The sequence below is a fragment of the Abramis brama genome, assembly GCF_963993115.1.
Source record: "Abramis brama genome assembly, chromosome: 24".
In the NCBI taxonomy this organism is placed as follows: domain Eukaryota; kingdom Metazoa; phylum Chordata; class Actinopteri; order Cypriniformes; family Leuciscidae; genus Abramis; species Abramis brama.
The window spans coordinates 15,695,315-15,716,704 of NC_139986.1; the positions used below are offsets into that span (position 1 = coordinate 15,695,315).

Sequence of the window (21,390 nt, forward strand, 5' to 3'; positions counted from 1 at the left end):
CAGTATTAAATGTAGTTTTTTCCGTTGCTTATTGCACTTAAACAGTTAAAAATACACACAAAATAATGTCAAAATGCCAGTCTTGGCGAGTGTTCATGTCAGTTATGTTTTAAAGGGATGGTTCGGAGTAATTTCAGCCTAGGGTCCTTTGCAAAAGGACCTTCTCGTAAATTACCCCACTAATAATGCCCGGAATGGTACCAAATTCTATGGGCTTTTCCCAAATCACGGAAGTGACCTCGACGTCCGGGTTAGCGGTAGCATGAGCCATCAGGCAAGTGTTATTTTATTTTATTTTATTTTACAGGCACTAAGCTATTCGGCTGATATCTCTAAATAAGCTCTAACTTTAATAATGTTCAACCAAGAGTGTTTGGCTCAAGGTCATGGTGCAAAGGACCCTAGGTTGAAATTACTCCTAACCATCCCTTAAAGTGAACGTAAACAGTTGAAAAAGAAAATACATATGTAACTTGTATACTTGTATAATGGATCCGTGCATCAGGTCTTAAAGTGACAGCAGCCTAATATACTGTACCTGCTTCCAAATTATAATTTAAAAATATTAAAAATATCTATATAGCAGTTTTTCCCTATGGTATCAATGTCAAAATTGTGGCCGGTGAAAATGCTGAGTGGCTAGTAACTTTGGAAAACCACTAGCCACACTGGTGAGCTAAAAAATGTATGTCAATTTTGTCAATTTATGTCAATTATGTCTTTTCTCAAAGTGTCTGAAACAAAAGTTCTATAAGCGATTCAGTCTCCTTTCTGAGAGCCTACTCTGCTCTGATTGGTCAGATGGCCCAGTCTATTGTGATTGGTCTACAGCTTACAGCGCGTACTGGAAAAATAAAAATCCAATTACCATATCTGAAATTCAGCTCCGGAGGCTTCCTCAGCACTTATAAACAGTGATACGAACAGTAACGATGGCATCGGTTTTACTTTATCAATTCAAGCCTCAGTCCTCAAGTGGATTTGCTTTTGCAGTATTATTTGGGTAGTTTAAACGTGTTCACCTGCGTCTAGGTGCCAAGGGTCGGTTGCAGCAGACATGGGTGGGATAGTGAGGGGTGATGCTCCGCAGTTGGATTCCACCAGTTTACCCTGGTGTGAGACGGGTGCAGAACCACGGGACCTGAGCGCAGCTTTCAGAGGAGCAATGCTGTTGAACTGCACTCTGGACAGGCAACCCACAAACCCGGGTGTGTTGTATTTTTCTATAAGCACCGGATCGATGTAACCAGTTTCTGCAGGAAGAAGAGATAAAGATAGGCATCTAAAGTTAGACCACGAGCAAGAGAATAATCAGCATCTAAATGTTCAAAATGTCAGACAGGCTGAAATTCAAGATAACTGCAGAAAACTGATCCAAGCCTTGTTCCGGGAAATGTATTCCATTTCATTGGAATAAAAGGATAAGATCAATGCCTGTTCATGTATAATGTACATACACAAGAGATCTGTGTTACAATGGCATTCTAAAATAAAACCTTGAGAGGGCAACTGTATCTGAAATATATCATTTACACTTGCATTACAAATATGTCTCTTCATTCATGCCGTTCCCATTCAATGGGATTTTACACATTTTAAATGCAAACAATGTTTACGTGTCACTATAGTGAATATTTAAAGGAATAGTTTACTTAAACTAAAATAAAAATGTAATTTACTTACTGTCATTTGTTTCAAAACTGAATCACTTGGTTTTGATTGTTCTAGTTTACAAAAATCATTTGAATGGTTTGTTCATGTTTCAGCTTCCTGGAGGGGAAGATTATTGAGTTTGATCCAATGTTGTTATTGTTAACTAAAAATACTAAAAATTGTGGTAACACTTTACAATAAGGTCTCATTTGTTAACACATTAACTAACAAACTAACAATGAGCAATATATTGGTACATAGTTTATTAACCTTTGTTAATGTTAGTTAATACATTTTTTAATGTTTAGTTGACAGTGCACTAACTAATGTTAACAAATACAACTTTTGATTTTAATAATGTATTAGTAAATGTTGAGACTGACATTAACTAAGATAAATAAATGCTGTATAATTATTGTTAATTGTAGTTAACTAATGTTAACAAATGAAAATTTGTTAACATTAGCTAATTCTGGAAGCTAATTCTGGAACCTACTACTTCCGCCGAGATTCTGAAGTGCACATTCGATAGACATTTTACTATCCCGTGAGGTCACGGAGAGGAATCGTGAATGGTGGTGGAGAGATGCAACTGACACCATATTTCACATGCCAGTGATAACATTGCAGATACGGATTTCATTCATACTACACATATTCATGCTATATAAAACATACTTTTGTAATGCTTGCAAAGAAAGTTTCAAAATGTAGTACATATGCGATTTTGGACACAGTGCTAGTGTTTGCTGTGTAAGTTAGTCAGTTGTTTGGCACTCTCAAGTTTTTCTTGCATTCTGGTCTCTTGTCTTCTTGTTCTCCTGCCCTTTGTGTTCCTTGGTTCCTGTTTTAATTTTGTTATTAAACACGCCTGCCGTTAGTCCCTCACCTCTGCCTGCCTTCCTTACCTCTACCATGTTACAGGTCGGTTCCTCACACATCAAATGACTTCAGAAGGCTTGTTATATAAGTATTAAGCACCACTCTCAATAAACTTTGCCTAAAAATTTGGCATAAAAATTGCCCTTTGAAAAATTTGATAAGAGCGACCAACATTCTTCAAAATATCTTAATTTATGCTCCAAAGAAGAAAATCAAACAGGTTTGCAACGACATGAGTGAGAAAATGATGACAGAACTACCCCATACACCTTGATTACTGCTCAACAGTCAAAACCAATCTTTATACTCTACGAGTAATCCTGACCTAAGATTAAAACAGGCATTTTCATAAAACACTTTAAATTACAGTTCTACTCTATTCTCTCCCCCTACTTTTTGTTGTTGTTGTCTTCAGGCACACTGAGATATCCTGGTGCCTTCAAAGTGCAGCAGAGATTTGCCTGCCGAACACCTTGCACCAAACACAGACAAAAGAGCCAGTCTAACGGCTGCATTACAGACGAAACCTCTTCAAAGCATCTGCGGTGTGTGTGCAGCTAAATTCAGCATTTTCTCACCGCAGCCACAGGTAAAGTACACACGCTCTCTACATAGAAAACACACAATGAGAACAATTGATAAAAAAAAAAAAAAACGAAACAAGCTTACTGTGTTGTGCAACAAGAACACCTCTTAGGGATGATGTTTTTTTTATTCAGAGCATCACAGTAAAACATTTTATACAGCTGGTACAGTGCATGTCAAAAGTATACCAGTGGTTCAAGATTGTGCGCCAAAGTGAGGATTCCTTTTATTTTAATGTCGCCATGAATCTTATTTTTCTATACAGAATGTTGCAGTGCTTATAAAAAATTATTTATCCGTGCACATCATATTTAAAAAAAAATCATATACCCTTGTAATCTTTAATCAAAAATGTTAACCTCCCCTCCCCTTGAAACGACATCTCGTCTTCTCATACTGTATGTCTCTGTGGAGGGTGGGACTAAATATCCTCCACAACTGACTACAACCTGGCATTAAGATCTTCGTCCATATAGTTTGCAACTTCCTATGATCTAATCAATTCCTAAAAGTCGGAATCAAATCCCCGCCCTACATTTTTCTCATTCCAGAAGCAGATTCATTTTTATGTACGTCACAGTAGGGAAGAAAAGACTATCGCATCTTTCGTTTCATGTCGACTTTAAATCACAATCAAATTCTGAAAAAGTTTTTCCACTAAAAAACAAGATGCACAAGTGCAATTTTTATTTACATTTTTATGAATTCTTCAGAATTTTTTATATACACACACAAACATATGAGTTATTATTTATTATATTTATGTAATCAATGTTCAGTCAAAGTTTAGAATGCCACCTATTATATATATATATACATATACAGTATATATATATATATATTATACAATATGTACACTACAGTTCATATATATATATATATATATATATATATATATTATACAATATGTACACTACCGTTCATATATATATATATATATATATATATATATAATTTTTTTATTATTATTTTTATTTATTTATATAATGACATCTTTCAATTCACAAACAATGGCAGAACACCACTTAATTTCCCAGAATGCTCTAAAATTACATTATTTAATAAATATAATTTGAATACATTTATATAATTTTTACTGTAATATGATGCAGGCTGCAAGATGAAGATCTTTTAAAAAGCACCCATGAAGTTCTGTGTTCATGTGCTATACTAATGAAAGTCAACAAACATTCGCCTCATCCAGAAATAATGGGCCACAAACACCAAAATATTTCACATGGTAGGTCTCAAAGGGCCAAAATGGGATTTTTCCCCTCATGCAGCCTCCTTATACAACTAAAGTCAATCTTGCAGCTCAGTGCTCAGTAGAAAGCAAGGAAATGTGATAACATCCTCGTGAATACTAGTCTCAATCTCAGGTTCTTGCAGGCACAAGCCAGACAGAACATTTGTTCATTTTCCACAAGACGCCTGTGAATACCAATACGCAAAATATGATCCGCTTCAGTGTCGACAATCTGTTTTTCAATGTGAAACGACTGGGGTAATAAGAAACAACAGTGCTGTACCGTACATCTCTCATGTGAATTATCTCATTAAATTCTGTTAAAGCCTTTGCTTTAAATGACTAGAATATGAAATGAGAGAGAGAGAGAGAGTAATTTCATCACTTGCATGAAAAAAAATACATCTAAGCATGGCAAATTAAAAGATTATTATTCTTGTCACATTCAGATTCAAAATCTGCTTTATAATGCAAATATTTTCAAGAACATGGTTACTGCAGAGAACATAAAATGGTTCATATTTGTTGTATGAAATATAACACATTCTGCTGTATATGGGCTCCTCAGAGGCGTGAAACGTGGCTGGAATATTTATGAGAATTGACTGATTGTTGCTGCAAATTCAGGTGGAAAGCTCTGGAGATTTCCCCCTCGCTCTTCATGATGCTCTGATTATTAGGGACGTGCTGCAGTATTTGCTCTTACATTACCCCTTGTTTTGTGCAAACCAGACTTTCATTGCAGGGTTTTAACCCCATTGATGAATTGTTTTATACTGCAAGCAGATGGCTTGAATCAGCCACAGTTCTGCTTTCCCCCAGTCGACATTAAGAGGGAGGAGGGAGCACTGCAGATTCTTTGTTTCTCAACGCCACAAACTTTACTCCCCAGTCATAGTTACAAGAATAAACAAACATGGATTTTTACAATTTAGACTAAAATTTCATCATGGCCTGCTTCTATAAACACCCAAATCCTGTTGTTTATCTTCCTGTGATAAATAAAAGCAGATGATTACAGCTGGTTGTCTGTTTCCTGTTGATCTTAGAGGACACATGCATTTAGTGTCATGCAGAGAAAAAAGATTCAGGCTAATTAGATTCAAGGTCAAGATCTGTCTGATATGAAGGTGTGACCTGCTAGTGTTGGTGTCTCCCCCACCCAGCTCTGTACTAAAGCAACACCAGACGGCATTAAGTGTGTTTGTGTGCAGTGAATAATCTGGGAAACAAAAGCATCCACAACTAAAAAAAAAAGCAAAATATTAAATATGAATATATAACTGCGTGTGGTCCATATAAGCTGCAAATGCTCTGCATACCCAAACCTTTTGTGGACTTGCTGATTAGTATTAACACTATGGGCCCTATTTTAACAATAAGTGCATTTAAAAAACTTGCATCGCTGGGTGTATGATAGGGCTCTATAAATTACTATAAATTCCCTTGTTTGAGGTGTACCATACAGCTTACATGATAACATTTTGATAATACCTACAAACGATTGTCATTTTCTTAAAACCTGCCAGTTACGGAGGATTTTGGGTAAGCAGATCCAATGTAGCTTTGGCGCCTATGCTCTGTTGTTATGTATCGTCATCATTATCCTGCGCTCTCATTGGTTTGCTGGCATTCGATCACCCAAGAGGAAAAATGTGCTGTTGCTGCCAGATTTCCATCAACGAAAATTACATTGTATTTCATACAACACTAACTAAATTGACACCTGCTGTGGTGTTTCTTATTTATCGTCTCTGCCCCTTTCCCGCCTCCCTCAATTCTTACGGGTGCTTTTGACGGCATGTTTCAACAGGTAAATGTAGGCTACTTTCAACAAAACGTCCAGCATATCTATGATATATACATATCACGTAGTTTAAAAAATAATAATATATAAGCACCAACTAGATGCTGCAATGCACCCACACCTGTTGCCATCAGCTTGTTCCTGTTTTATAACCCAGTTCAGTGTAGAAAACAGACATGAGATATGCTTGATACATACTTGATAATATTGTAAAGCTCAACAGAAACAACTGATACTGTATTCCACAAGCCACATTCCTCATTGCAGTCAACACAACGCAGTACGTCACTTTAAAACACAATTTCATGGTGAGAAGTGATATGTAGAATAATGCAGTGCAAGTAAAACTGCTATTTGAATAGCCATAAAATATTTTTAACAGCTCTTTTGTCTATGAGCTGCTGAGAAACATGATGAATTATTTATGAGGCATTAAAGTAAACACTGCTATCCTGGTAGGGGCCATTATTGCGGGGGAGAGACAGGGAAAGAGGGTGCAAACGAGGGATGGAAGACTGTCTTTTGATGGATGGGTTGGAAGATAGAGAGAAAGGGTGGGATGAAAGGGTTTCCATGGTAACAAATGGAAGCTGATGTAGCATGTGAGAGAGAGGGAGGTGGGAGATGCTGGACCCAAAGAAAAGGTGATAATGTGAATTATAATGACACACTGTCAACACATATGATGGCCGAACATTTCTTTTTACCTGTTTTTATCTCTCATACAAATGTTATTTGCTCCATATAGCCTTGCTGTGAAGAATGGGTGAGATACGAGGGAGGGGCCAATCTTCAGATCTTGCTGCATGATGCACCATGTGCGAACAGATTTAGACAGAACAACACCTGTCGGCCGTCACGTGACAACAGGATCAGAGAGCATCCTCTGAAATACACGCAGCAAAGGCACGTTCCTCAGGAAACACACAGCTATATTCACTAAAGGAATTATGCAAATCAAAAAAGAATGCACAAACGCCCACAACAATTAGTGCTAAACGCAATTTGCACAAAGCAATTCCCCCAAGTATGCAGCAGACTCCTGCAATCCGGCATACTTTACTGGTACCTCAACTGGCTCTAAAAAAAACGCAAAACTGGCACTTTTAGCTGGGAAAATTAATGTAAAGTTAATTTCATCAGATGTACAAGGTGAGATCATTTATTTTAAATAGAAAGCAAATTTATATATATAAAAAAAAATTGATGTAAGCTTAAATTATATATATATATATATATATATATATATATATATATATATATAAGATACAGGTTTTTGTGCTGAAATTCTATGCAGAAAAATGACACACATTTTGTGAATTCACCCCTCTGTGTTTCTACTTGTTCTTCCATCATCCACCCTTGGAAAGGGCAAACACCACCTTACACTACCTGCACCACACACCCGTTCCAGCAATGCAGAGAATCTGCCCAGCAAATCATTAACCAAACAATACTATAATACTCTATTACAATATAAGGTACAGAAATACATGAAAGACTACTCTGCGTGATTCACTGGAAGATGTAAACACACATAACACACAAACACATGTACAGCATCCTTCACCCTGGAAAACTAACACAGTCCACCTCCTCATGCTGCAGTACAAAAAAATAAACATTACCTGCTAGATCAGCGTTTGCTATCAGGTGTTTCTCACTTCTTCCAAAATGCCAGCCTTCTTCTCTCTCAATGTGTTTCTCTTCACGATGCGGATGCCCTGCCTGCCTGGCTGTGTGTGTGTATACGTCTGCAGCTGGGGCTGGGTGATCACAGACTGCAGCCCCTCTCCTGTTCCGCACTCATTGATATCCTGCTTCAACAACACCTGGAAAATGGATTCCACTATGGTCTGGATCTGGAGTCCACCTCCACTGTGATGCACCCACGCTGGACGATGACTGCGCCCAGAGCCGAGTAATGTCCACAGCCAGTGACATCATCCATCTGTTCAACAAGGCTTTGATGGAGACCAGGCGGTCTCATCAAGATGTCATGCAAGTCTGTTCAGTGTAATGTAACATGATTTTGTTTTCATTACACTGAGATGACATCATGCTTTCTAGTCCAAACGACTATTCTGCAATAAGACTTTTGTGTGGGAAAAATTAGTTGAAGAAACCACTTGCTCTGTTGGCTCTGTCTGTCAAACGTACTTTACTTTATTTATTTTTTAAATCACTTAAATAATATATTCAACATATTATTCATATTTAAATAATATATATTATTAAATGCAATATTTATTTAATTCAGTTATTTTAGTTATCGAAAATTACCTTTGTGTAATTTAGCTGTTTGTAAACGTAAAATGTCTGCAAAGTTTTAAAGATCAAAGTGAACAATAAATAAGGTTATTGTCTCCTAAAAGAAAGAATCGATTCTGAACTGCTGAAGCGAGTCGTCAGCAATTCCAGTCTCATTTCCTGTTACACTTGTGTAACAATGCAACAAATTTGCATAATAGTCCAGTCATTTTTAGCCAAAATGGGGGTCAACCTTGAACAAATTGCAACAGAAGCAAACTCAACTGATTTTGTATCCTCAATATGTCCTGAGTAAGGAAAAAAAGCCCATTAGGGGAAAGTTTAGAAAAAGACCCAAATATAGCCTATTCATTATTTTTCTTACGTGAATAGGGTAAAAAAAAATTAACCTTTAGATATCACCATGAAAATTACTGAGTTGATTACTTACATCAAGACAAACAAAAAATGTATTACAAGTTTTTTTTAAATTGTTTGTTAACATGGACAAACGGTGCATAATCTAATTATGTATGTGCTTATTTGCATAAATACCACAACAGATCTAAACATTGGGTCTAGCCAGGTGAAAATGTCTTGTTGAATCTTGTTGACACATAACAGTAAAATACTTAATGTTAAGGTCTGAATGGAACCCATTTAGGCTACCCATGAGCATTAATACATAGAGGCAGGAAGAAGTACTTTAAACCAGCCTTTATTAATTATTATTGCAGAGATGGGGTTTGGGGCTGGGTCCGTGGGACTGTTTCTGGGGATTCACTTTTTATTTTACCTATCTTTTGTCTTCTGCATTCTCCTTACCATTGTCTCCTGTTCTTCCCTCAGACTCGTCCCCTAGAAACAGTCCCACGGACCCAGCCCCAAACCCCATCTCTTAAAAATTAATAAAGGTTGGTTTCTAAAGTACTTCTTCCTGCCTCTATGTATTAATGCTCATGGGTAGCCTAAATGTGTTCCATTCAGACCTTAACATTAAGTATTTTACTGTTATGTGTCAACAAGATTCAACAAGACATTTTCACCTGGCTATACCCAATGTTTAGATCTGTTGTGGTATTTATGCAAATTAGCACATACGTAATTAGATTATGCACCGTTTGCCCATGTTAACAAACAATTTAAAAAAACTTGTAATACATTTTTTGTTTGTCTTGATGTAAGTAATCAACTCAGTAATTTTCATGGTGATATCTAAAGGTTAAATTTTTTACCCTATTCACGTAAGAAAAAGAATGAATAGGCGTATGAATAGGCTATATTTGGGTCTTTTTCTAAACTTTCCCCTAATGGGATTCTTCTGGGCTTTTTTTTCCCTTACTCAGGACATATTGAGGATACAAAATCAGTTGAGTTTGCTTCTGTTGCAATTTGTTCAACCTTTTTTCATAAAATGACTGGACTATAATGCTAGCCTGGTCTTCATTGGCTGCCCGCAAACACAGTCTATAACCCACGCTCAAAAACTAGTTGTAGCTGAGACTGGAAGAGTTTGGTTCGTGCTGTCGGTATGTTGAGAAGATGTTGTTTTCAGCACTGAGAATCCACTTTGCATGCACTTCAAAAGGATGAGGATTCGCGCTGGAATTGATACGGAAAAAACTATGCCATTGTTATTGTTCGTATCACTGTTTATCAAGTCCTGAGAAAGACTCCGGAGCTGAAATTCAGATATGGAAATAGGCATTTGTTTACGACATGCACTATAAAAGGTAGACCAATCACAATAGACTGGGCCCTCTGACCAATCAGAGCAGAGTATAGGCTCACAGAAAGGAGGCTTTTAGAGAGACTAAATCTTAGAACAAATGTTTTTCAGATTCTTTGAGAGATCGGGAGATGTGCAATGTATTTTTTGACCTTGGATGCATGTAAACCTAAGAGACTTCCAACAAAAAAAAAATTAGGAACCTTTAAAATAGCATAATAGGGGCACTTTAATATTAAACCTTTTGTCCCACTGGGGTGACAGATTTCCAGTGTAAGAGTCCTATTCTAAATGCGTATTTCATTTTTTAAACAGATAAACAAGTCTAAATTACTGCCTGTTGTAATAATCGTCTGCATACTACACACTCAGTATGGTCAGCTGTATGTGATACACATAGTAAACACATGGAAGTGTTTAGTCTTCAGGGAACATTAAAAGACTATCAGTCATCTGAATGAAATCTTTTGTGCGCTTTTCTAATGTAAATCAGTCCCTCGAGGGTGTAGCCTGCTATAAATCTGTACATTACTCACGTCTTAAATCGTCAGAGTTTGAGGGGGCTTTTCGTAATTGGTACTTAATGACTGTGTCAAAACAGACTCGAGGGAATCATTTGTTCACTCCTGCAGGATTAACAATCTAATTCACACTCTAAAAGCAGAAATGTGAATCTTTTGTTTTTGTTAATGCAGCCAACATGAATTCTTAAGTTAAAAATGTAATTTGCATTTTGCAATTTGGACATGATAAAAATCACAAAGTGCATCTGTGAAAGTGCATCCTCAAGGAAAAACTATTTCCATCTGAAGAGGCCTAAAGAAATTCAGTGTGTAAATGCCGTTGGGAATTGCAAGGATAAAAATCATCTACACTACAAAGCTCTAAAACAATAAATACAGCTAGAGATCAAATCTTCTGAAGCATTTGCATCTTTTTAAGGTGCCTGCAGATTTGCACAGAAGCCACTGAAAAACTGGCACGAGAAAAAACAACATAAAAAGGACAGATCCTTCTGTTAGAGGAGACAGCCAGGGATGAAAGCACATAACCTTCAGTGACGGCTGACAAAAGGATTTTTTGAGAAAGAGGAGTCTACCTCCCACCTGCAGTGCTCACTTTGAAAACAACCAGCGCAAACTTGCTGAATCATTGCAAACCCATTTAACACGAAGCGATTGTTTCAGATACCACTGAGCTTCAGTGAATATTCTGGGATTTTAACCAATAGGATGTCTCTCATCATATTATGATAGCTAATAATAGCAAGTAATTTATCTCCTTTGTGGGGTGAATGACATTAAGAGCGGATGGGATGCATAAGATGCAAAACCTGCCAAATGAAATGCATCATATTTGAGTCGTTTTCTCCCTGTGGAGTTTTTCCTTTCCTCCTTCAACCATTTTTTCATCATTATCCTGCAATAGGAGCTTGTCAAAACTGTAGAATATACTTCAAAGGCGTCCTACATTCTCTCTAAAAATGGTCTTCTTTCTTTTCCTCTGAATCATTCTTGTTGAATCTAACTTTGGCGAACCATGTCTGTATATATAAAAGGAGTCTAATATTTTTGACGCATAAGGACTCACATATCTCAAACAATTGTTGATAATATCAATATAATTGGGCCTCAAGAGACTTTAATAAAGAAGAATTTCATATATATATGCCAAAAAAAGTGGAAGCTGAATGTTTCCTCACACAATGAGTCAAACCCCATTATGTTTCTCACTGCATGTCATGTCAAGCCTGTTCTGTTCCTCATCTTATCTCAAATTTCACATCACTTTGGAGAACTTCTGCATCTAAAACATCTGAGGAACGTTCAGACAGTAATTCTTCAGAGCAGTGGTTCTCAATCCTTTTGACTCCAAGGCCCCTCATTGTCAAAGACAATTTCAGATAATTCTGACAAAGCTGCTCATTAAAAATTGTATATAGTGTGGAAACATATTAAAATAATCGAATAAAAATAATTATAAATAAAAAATGTAATAATTAAAATAAGTTAATGTTTTTCATGGTTTACACTTTTTATTGCCAACTTGAATGAAACCTCCAACACTATATTGGCCAGTGTGTGTGTGTGTATATATATATATATATATATATATATATATATATATGAATATACTGATATTCAATATTTAAATTATTTAAGATTGTGTGTGGTTTTTACATTTTTTTTTTTTTTTTTTTACATTTCATGACTTTTCCGGGTCTAGAAATCACAATTTTAAAAATGACATAAAGGGTTAGTTCAGCCAAAAGTACAAATTTTGTCATTATTTACTCTCCATCAAGTTGTTGCAAACCCATACGAGTTTCTTTCTTATGTTGAAGGATTAGGATTTTTTTTTTTTTTTTTTTAGTCAATGGCTGCCGTCACATGTCTGGTTAACAACATTCTTTTAAATATCTTCTTTTGTGTTCAACAGAAGAAAAACTCATACAGGTTTGGAACAAATTGAGGGTGAGTAAATGATGACAACATTTTCATTTTTGGGTGAGCTATCTTTTTAAATAAGAAATTTATTTCAGCCTTTCATCTACATTGTTTTGCTGTTTTAGCTTACTTTAAACCTTGTTTTGTCATATTTTAAATAATTTCAGCTATATTGTGTGCTGAGGCCCCCTGTTTGAGAAGCACCACTTCAGTGTATTTCAGTGCTATAGTGCAGCACTGGTGCAGTACCACCCAAAGAGAACAAAGAGCAGCCGCATCAGCCCCGCTGCCCACTCAGAACCCTCGGATGAAAGGCCTCTCCACCCATCCAGGACAAAGCCCCCTGCGAGATTACACCAGGACTGATAGTGTGGTGGGGTTGGTGAACCACACTGGTTTATCGGTACAGAATTAAGAAGATTGTTACAGCCATGCAGCTCGGCAGGAGGTGGAGTCTATGATGAAATGCTGAATACTAATGTATAATGTGGTTTCCAGGGGCCATAAAGCACACGGTCATTTAATTAGCTTTATCTTATCAGCAATTACTGCAAATTCACATGGTTTAGTGTGTGTTGAGTGGGTGATGATGTGATTGGTGTCGGTCGCAGTACATGATGCTGGGATACAAATTTATGCTCGACTTTCTGGTAGACAGAATGGATGAAAACACATATAGACACTGGGCCAAGCATTTTTCAATGTAAATCGATTGGATTCCTTTGGCCGTTTAATTATCTGCCAAGTGAGTCTAAATGCTTAGAAAAGTAATAATTTTCGCAACAAGAAGTATGATTTAAGATATTATTCATGTGTGTGGAGTTTTAGGAGTTATGCAAAAAGAACATTTGTGACCCTGGATCACAAAACCAGTCACATGTTGCACGGGTATATTTGTGGCAATAGCCAACAATACATTGTATGGGTCAAAATTACAGATTTTTCTTTTATGTCAAAAATCATTAGGATATCAAGTAACGATCATGTTGCATGATGATATTTTGTAAATTTCCTACCATAAATATATAAAACATTTATTTTTGTGAGTGAATGCAGCATAATCGCGAACATAAATGCACAACTTTAAAGGCGATTTTCTAAATGTTTCGATTTTTTGCACCCTCAGATTTCAGATTTTCTAATAGTTGTATCTCTGCCAAATATCCTACCAAACAAAACATCAATGGAAAGCTTATTTATTTATTTCAGCTTTAAGATGATGTATAAATCTCAATTTAAAAAAATTGACCCATATGACTGGTTTTGTGGTCCAGGGTCACATTTGTTCTATGATAGCAATAATAAAAATAATGTTTGAATAAGATTCACTAAAAATATAAAAAATATTTCACAAAAATGCAACCAAACTTAAGTTGTTTCTCTGCTCAAAATCATCCTCTAACAGAGGACTTTGATATAGCAAGATTCAGTATTGATCAGATCAGTCTCCTGGTTAAGAAAAATGGCATTGATCAGACTAATAGGCTGACTCTAGAAGACAGGAGAGATGGAGAGCGAGAGAGAGAGAGAAAAACGAAGACAGCAAGTGGTTTCTCGAAAGTTCAAACTGCTGTATCATCAGTATCTTTGCCAACTGCATATCACATGAAAAAAGTTCAGCATACTGCACACTTCCTGACCTAAACGCATTTATATCATTATCGGGTTTGTCAAAATGAGCGCATTTATGCATACGATTAAAAAAAGAACTGTACAAAATGTAATTTATTCCTGAGATGTCAAAACTGAATTTTCAGCATCATTACTCCAGTCTTCAGTGTCACATTATATTTCAGAAATCATTCTCATATTCTGATTTGGTGCTCAAGAAACATCATTATCAATGTTTAAAACAGTTGTGCTGCTTAATATTTTTGTTGAAACCGTATTACATTTTTTTTGAGGATTCTTTAATGAATAGAAAGTGCAAAAGAACAATTTCTTTTGTAACATTATACATGTCTTAGTGACACTTATGATCAATGTAAAGCATTAACAACAAAAAATTAGATTACATCATAAATAAATAATATGATTGATAGCCCTAATTATTACAAATCTGAATAATAAAAGCAATACGCAATACTATGCACAGCAGTACTATCACCCTGATGCATACACAGTACCTGAAGACAAATGCAGACACAAATACTTCAGCCATTTCAAATACTTTTGTCTTCCCCCCAGTCTTAATGTTGCTCTGATTCCCTAAAACACAATATAACAGTCCAGAGACACAGATAGCACACTCAGCTCAATGTCCATTTCGCCTGATTCATGACTACTGTACAGGCTCTGAGAGGATCTTATATCTCGCCTCTGCGACTCTCACGAATCCCTGCAGTGTTACCCTGCATCAGCACAGAGAAAACAACCACCTGAACAACTGCAGAATGTCAACAGCCCATTCCTGTCACAGCGCTCACGAAGTTCACAGACTAACTTTCTTTTTTTTCAGGTCTCCATGTCAAGAGTTCTTGTTTAGTATAACAAGCTGTTTCATTCTGAGCATGTAGGCAAGACAGACTGAGGTTGCCAGATCATCCACATACTCATTGCCGAGAAACACCCACCTGCTTTCTTTAGAATGAACATTTAATCATAGTGTTTCATATGATCTAAATTCATCTCTGAGTTTGATATGAAATCGATAGGAAAGTAATTTGCAACATTTTAAAGTGTTATATGTTTTCCCGACATGAAGGATCCAAAAGTTAGGCTACCATAATTGTGCTATCTTCTTTATTTGAATACATTTGAATTAATCTGACTGTATCACATGTAGACTACAGGACTCAACAGTATAGGCACAGGCGGAGGGTGAACCAACTCTAGGGTGAGGCTAGATGCGATTCCTCCTTATAAACACATTTAAAATGATTGACATGAAATAGTTACGTGTCGCCTATCAACAACCTACACATCCCTGCATAAATACTGTTATTAAAGTGGTTATGTTAACAAACCACTATAAGTTGAACAGGCAAGCTATGCGTGATTTGGCATTGCAGCCACTTTGAATAATAAATAACCTATTGCCTTACCCTTACCTAATGCAGCAAAATATAAGTTTCCTTCAAATTCTGAATGTCTTATCTCCTAGAAAGAGTGCATAAAAGCGCTCCCTTAATCATTAAGCTGTCATTAATCTTAATTAATTGCGATCTCACAAAGTTCTGCTAATCGATTAAGCTGACTGTACAATAAATATCTTATTTAGCAAACATAATGTCTACACTTTTTTGTTACAAGTTAAAAGAATGTAAAAGAGTAGCAAAACTCGAGAGCATGTAGATGTGAATTTGAGAATATGTACAATAAATATTGGTAGGCTACTTGTACGCTAATATTTACACTCACAGCTCCATTGTGAAAACCTGTAAATTACAAATCTGAAGTTGAATGTTGAGATTTGCACTCGCAGCCAATAGTCACAAACCTGTATTCTGAATTTGAAGTATTGTCACAAATGTGTATAATGCCATTCACTAAAATACAATGACATAGTTGCACTTATTCTTTCATTCACGTTGCTACTCTTTTCGCGATATATTAGATGCAAAACTAACTTGTGCACTTTGCAACTCAGTGGCGGCGAGAGAGAAGGGCAGGGACCGGGGAGGGCACAAAGGAGTCGTTTTATTGGTTGGCGCCAAGCCAATGAAATGGAACTTTTTTTGTACACAATGATGTCACAAAACCCGCATCCTTGGGGACGTTCTGAACGTGGCTTAATGCATTAGACTGATATTAAAAGAAATACATACACAATATTATCAAACTCAGTAAACACCATACTAATATTGCATACTATGTACAGAAAAGAAAAACTGATGAGCCCAGAATATGAACGCAATGCGTTTAATTACATGTTAAGCGTTTTCCTCCCATAGAAAATGCTTAATGTAGCTTAATGCATTAAAACAGTGGTATTAAAAGACCAAACTCAGTAAACACCATACTATGTACAGAAAAGTAGATGAGCCCAGAATATGATGAAAGAAAGCAAATTTGTGTTCAGGGTGTCACTTAATTAAGGCTGCGAGAGATAGCTCGTTAGTTCTCCCTCTGTGTTTATGACAATAAGTGTGAGTACAGGCCAAACCTACTGCCTGTGTTTTATTAATAATGCATAACGAAATATATAATGTGTAACCGAACTGTTTATAACTGTTGGTCCATTAAGCGTTTTCTTGGTTTTCTATGGAGGAAAACGCTTAACATATAATTAAACGTGTTGAGTTCATATTCTGGGCTCGTCTGCTTTTCTGTACATAAGCATAAGCCACAATATCATTTTGCTACCACAGATCCTTTTATCACATTTAAAATTCGCTTTGGCCACTGACACGTCAACACAGAACATTACAAACTCTTCCTTTCCCTTGCACAATGGGTGCTTCAAAAATCTACCAGGAAAAGCATATCATCTGGGCGCCTTTGGGACACAAATTTCAACCTACTATGATTTGGGACTAATTCTGGGAGGATAATGAAGGTCCCAGACCACAGCTAAATGTCAATGCCATGACGGGACCATAGCAGATCCTCCCGAATACGACAAGTTAAATATTCCATGTCAAACAGTTTGCAGGTCAACCACATACATTGCCTTAAGCAGAATGTGCAGAAAGAGTGTGGCTTATTCATGTGAAAGGGTCTCCAGCCATAAATCATTGATGAGGCAGGTAGGGCAGTGGGCAGACAGCTCATGATTTCAGCATGAACTGATAAACAGAAAGACAGCATCCTCTGATAGACACGACTGACAGGACCTGGAGATCATGGGTCTGCGGACACGAGGAAGATTAGAAGTTTTCTGATGGACAGTCCACCAGATTCGGCAGGGAGATTAAACATTTTTTTCTTTTCCATTATTCCATTATTATTATTCTGAAGTTTTTTTTAAAAATGAAATGGCATATATATATATATAAAAAACAGCAGTGAACCAGGAGGACGACACCACAAGGTTTTGGGTGTTTGTGTTGCGGGTGTAATTGCCAGACTGAACTGCCTGGAAACAGCAGCAGGTCACTTTACTCTTTTTGGCGTGTCAGCAGGCAGAGCTGAATTGAGCATAATGGGGTCTGGATGGGGCCTCATCGGTATTCATTGAAGAAAGTACATGTCGGCTACATGCTTCTGGGTAAAACACCTTTGTGGGATTGACTTAAAGCCAATGACATGTTTAGAGGGCATTCAAGGACACTGTGGACTGGCAGAAGGAAATTATACTCCTGACTTTCTGTATCCCTAGAGTACACTGGAAATCAGGAATATAATTTCCTTCACATCCTACCAATGTGAATTGCCACACATTTTGTATTGGAATACTTTCTTATTAAAACCTGCTTATATTCTAAAATCAATTGCAATATGTATCTGCAATCATTTGTTACACTGAGCATTTTATGATAAAAATGTAATGCCTTTTCTGCACTAGTATAATGCAAATCTATGTGAACAAGCATAACAAAGCATATAAAGATTTGCCATACAGAACATGCACCAAAATCACATTTTCACAGAATTGTCTATGAGCACCACCTAGTGGCTGCTCTGAGGCAATACAGATTTTTGATACTAATTTTTTCTGCCTGTCTGCACCAACTTCTCTCACAATAGCACATTTCCTTTTGACTTTTTAAGGGTTTGAGTTTTTCTCAAATATTCTATGGATACTATGGGAACTAGAACCTATGCTCTTGTTTTACAAACAAACTCATAAATATTATGCATTATTAATAAGCTCAAAATTTAAGGGTTCATGTTAATCCAAGGCTGAGGGAAAGTTTGCAAAGGAACAGAGGGCACTTACCAAAGACTTTCCCCAGGAAGAGTGACTTGACCAGGGTGAACTGAGTGTCTGAGGCTTCAGGCAGGGTGTAGATGACAGGAGGATAATGATCCACCTAAAAGAAAGACAGGTAATATGGTATGAAAATGTGTATTGCTGGTGGTCAAGTACAAAGATGCCCATGCATTTTTCCTATACGGGGCTATGGTGCCATCTACTGGCTAAAAATATAATCACTGACCATACAGTAATTCACTCATTTTAATAACAGTTACTTCTTATATTGAGGCAGTTTTCTGATATGTTACATATTCAAAAATATAATACATTTTACATAATGTACTATATAAAATAGATATGAAATCATATTAAAACTATTATAATAATTATATAAAGATATACTTTGTAATTTATTTTATATTGCAATACAATTTTTAATGTGTATTTAATAATACATTATTTTCATACATATAACATTATTATAATTTTTAATATATACAATATCCTAATTATATAATCCTAATCAATATAGGTTGATTTAAGTACTATATTTCAAACATTTGCTTCTATGTGTACATGTAGAGTTTAAAAAGTTTATGGTTCGAATCAACATTAGTTTAAGGTGTATTCACATATATTTATATATAGATTCATAAACAGCAACTTTTATTTATACATTTAAACTTAAGAGTGTCAAACAATGTAGCTTGATTCAGCACCATTTAAGTATTATATAGAATACTATTATAGTTTCTATTCATATTTTGAATTTTAAATGTTCAATTTTCATTTTAATTATCAGTTTAATATTTGGTAATGCTTATAATATTACTATTTTTTATTTCAGTTTTAAATTTTATTTATTTCGTTTTTATAATTGTATGTATTTAGTCATTTTAGTGCTTCAACCTTTTGAATTTCAATTTAGTATAAGTTTTATATTTTATTTAAATTAACAAAAATGGTTCTAATAGTTTTAGTTAACAATAATAACCCTGGCTTGATTAGATTTTTTTAATGATTTTTTCTTATTCCAAAGATTATACTGCTGGTATGCAGTAAGGCTGCAACTGTTGAATGCAGCCACACACACACACACACACAGACACAGACACAGACACAGACACAGACACAGACACAGACAGACACACACACACACACACACACACGTCTGGTTTACTATCTTTGTGGGGACTCTCCATAAACTTAATAGTTTTTATACTGTACAAACGGTATATTCTATCTCCTTACGTTAACCCTACCCCTAAACAACTTTCTGCATTTTTACATTTCCAAAAAAACTCATTCTGTATGATTTATAAGCTTGTTTACCCATGGTGACCTCTATTTAGGTCCCCATTGTGACACGAGTCCCCATGAGTCTGTGTGCATTCAGGTTGAAGTCCTCACCGGGATAGAAAAACAGGCACACACACACACACACACACACACACACACACACACACACACACACACACACACACACACACACACACACACACACACACACACACACACACACACACACACACACACACACTTTGGTGACAGCTTTAATTAGCCCGTTACTGCTGATTCACTGGCACTCCTAATTAGCATGAGGCATCTCTGCTCCGGTATTAAAAAGAATTATATCCGCTAAATTACTTTTTTGTGCTTGAAGATATGGCTGGTCTCTCAGCCTCCTCTGTGTTGTGAAAGTGCCGCTCTCATCACTGCACTGTGCTGTGAATACAAATTAGGCTCACAGAAAGAAACGGAGGCTCCAACACAATAGCATTTGTCTGACATATTTCAGCTCTAATTTGTTCCACTAGTGTGGCGGACTGATAAATGCAAGCATGTTTATTCAGACGCCTCCCAGGTGCACTTGCTGGGTAAATCAACCAGGGGAACCCCACCTTCAGTGGTCTCCAGACCTTATCCAATTGCATTTCTGAATCTCAGAAGACCTTGTGGGCTTGTGTTTCTGCCGCCGCTAATGTGGGAGGGTGTGTTGCTGTTCGCCGACAGGATAATGTGACCAAATTAAATTGCTTTCAACCTGTTTACCTTGAAAACTAATGGGCAGCATGGATGGAGGGATGACTCGGAGAGAGAAAGAGACTGTCCCCTGTGGTGCTGTGGCCCCATTCTGACGGAGCTAGCGCTAATGAGTCCTGCTGTGAGCCTATAATTAATCTCCATCCAACAAGCCACCTATCTGACAGGGCCCCTCCTGCACCGCAGACACCCAGAGAGGGGACACTCAGCCTGGGAGGCAACAGCCACGTCCCCCTGGGCTGTCCAACAACCTGAGTTATATCTGCAACCCCACTGAGAGAATAACTTAGAGATTTACAGCGAACAAATACAGGAGATAGAAGAAAAAGGAATAAAAAGATGGAAAAGAAAGTGCGAGTGTATGGTTGGGGGTTAATAGACATGAGTCATAGACAAGAGTTTCAGAAAGGTGCATTTTTTGGTCAATTTATGTATGATTTTGAAACATTTAAAACCTAAATTACTGCTGGCATCCTGTCAATGTCATTCAATGATCAACTGTGTGAAAAAATAAATAAAATAAATAAATGTAAAAGAAAAACAAACCCTCTTTTTTCCCTCTGAAAAAGAGTTAAATATAACGAATCATTAAATAATAATTTAACCCTTAAACGCATACCTCGGGTCTTTAGTGACCCGGGACGTCATTCACTACCCTCCTCCTCATCCTCCTCATTCAGTTTTTAAAGTTAGACATCAACCTTCTTAGTATTCCTTAAATCAATTCATAATAAACAATATAAAATTAGAAAAGACGCCTATTTTCCCATTCATTTTTTGTAAAAATTGTATACAATGATGAAATGACGTTTCACTCATAGTTACAGCAGGCAGAAAACAAAAGAATAGGAAGTATCATCAGCAAAACTGACTCAGCGATTTACTGCAGAGCGAGTACTGAACACAATCAAATATTAGTGTCACTGCCACTGTGAAACTATGGTGGAT

At 36.5% G+C, this 21,390-nt stretch overlaps 1 protein-coding gene across 1 annotated transcript in view; it reads right to left on the reverse strand.

The window, feature by feature from the left end:
• Window positions 1-21,390, reverse strand: part of cntnap2a (contactin associated protein 2a) — a 401,654-nt gene that overhangs the window by 2,395 nt on the left and 377,869 nt on the right. Inside the window, exons 21-22 of the mRNA XM_084103264.1 lie at window positions 18,421-18,514; window positions 1,023-1,253 (exon numbers count right to left, since the gene is read on the reverse strand). Of these exons, the coding sequence (XP_083959390.1) occupies window positions 1,023-1,253; window positions 18,421-18,514 (325 nt within the window). The remainder of the gene's footprint in view (window positions 1-1,022; window positions 1,254-18,420; window positions 18,515-21,390) is intronic.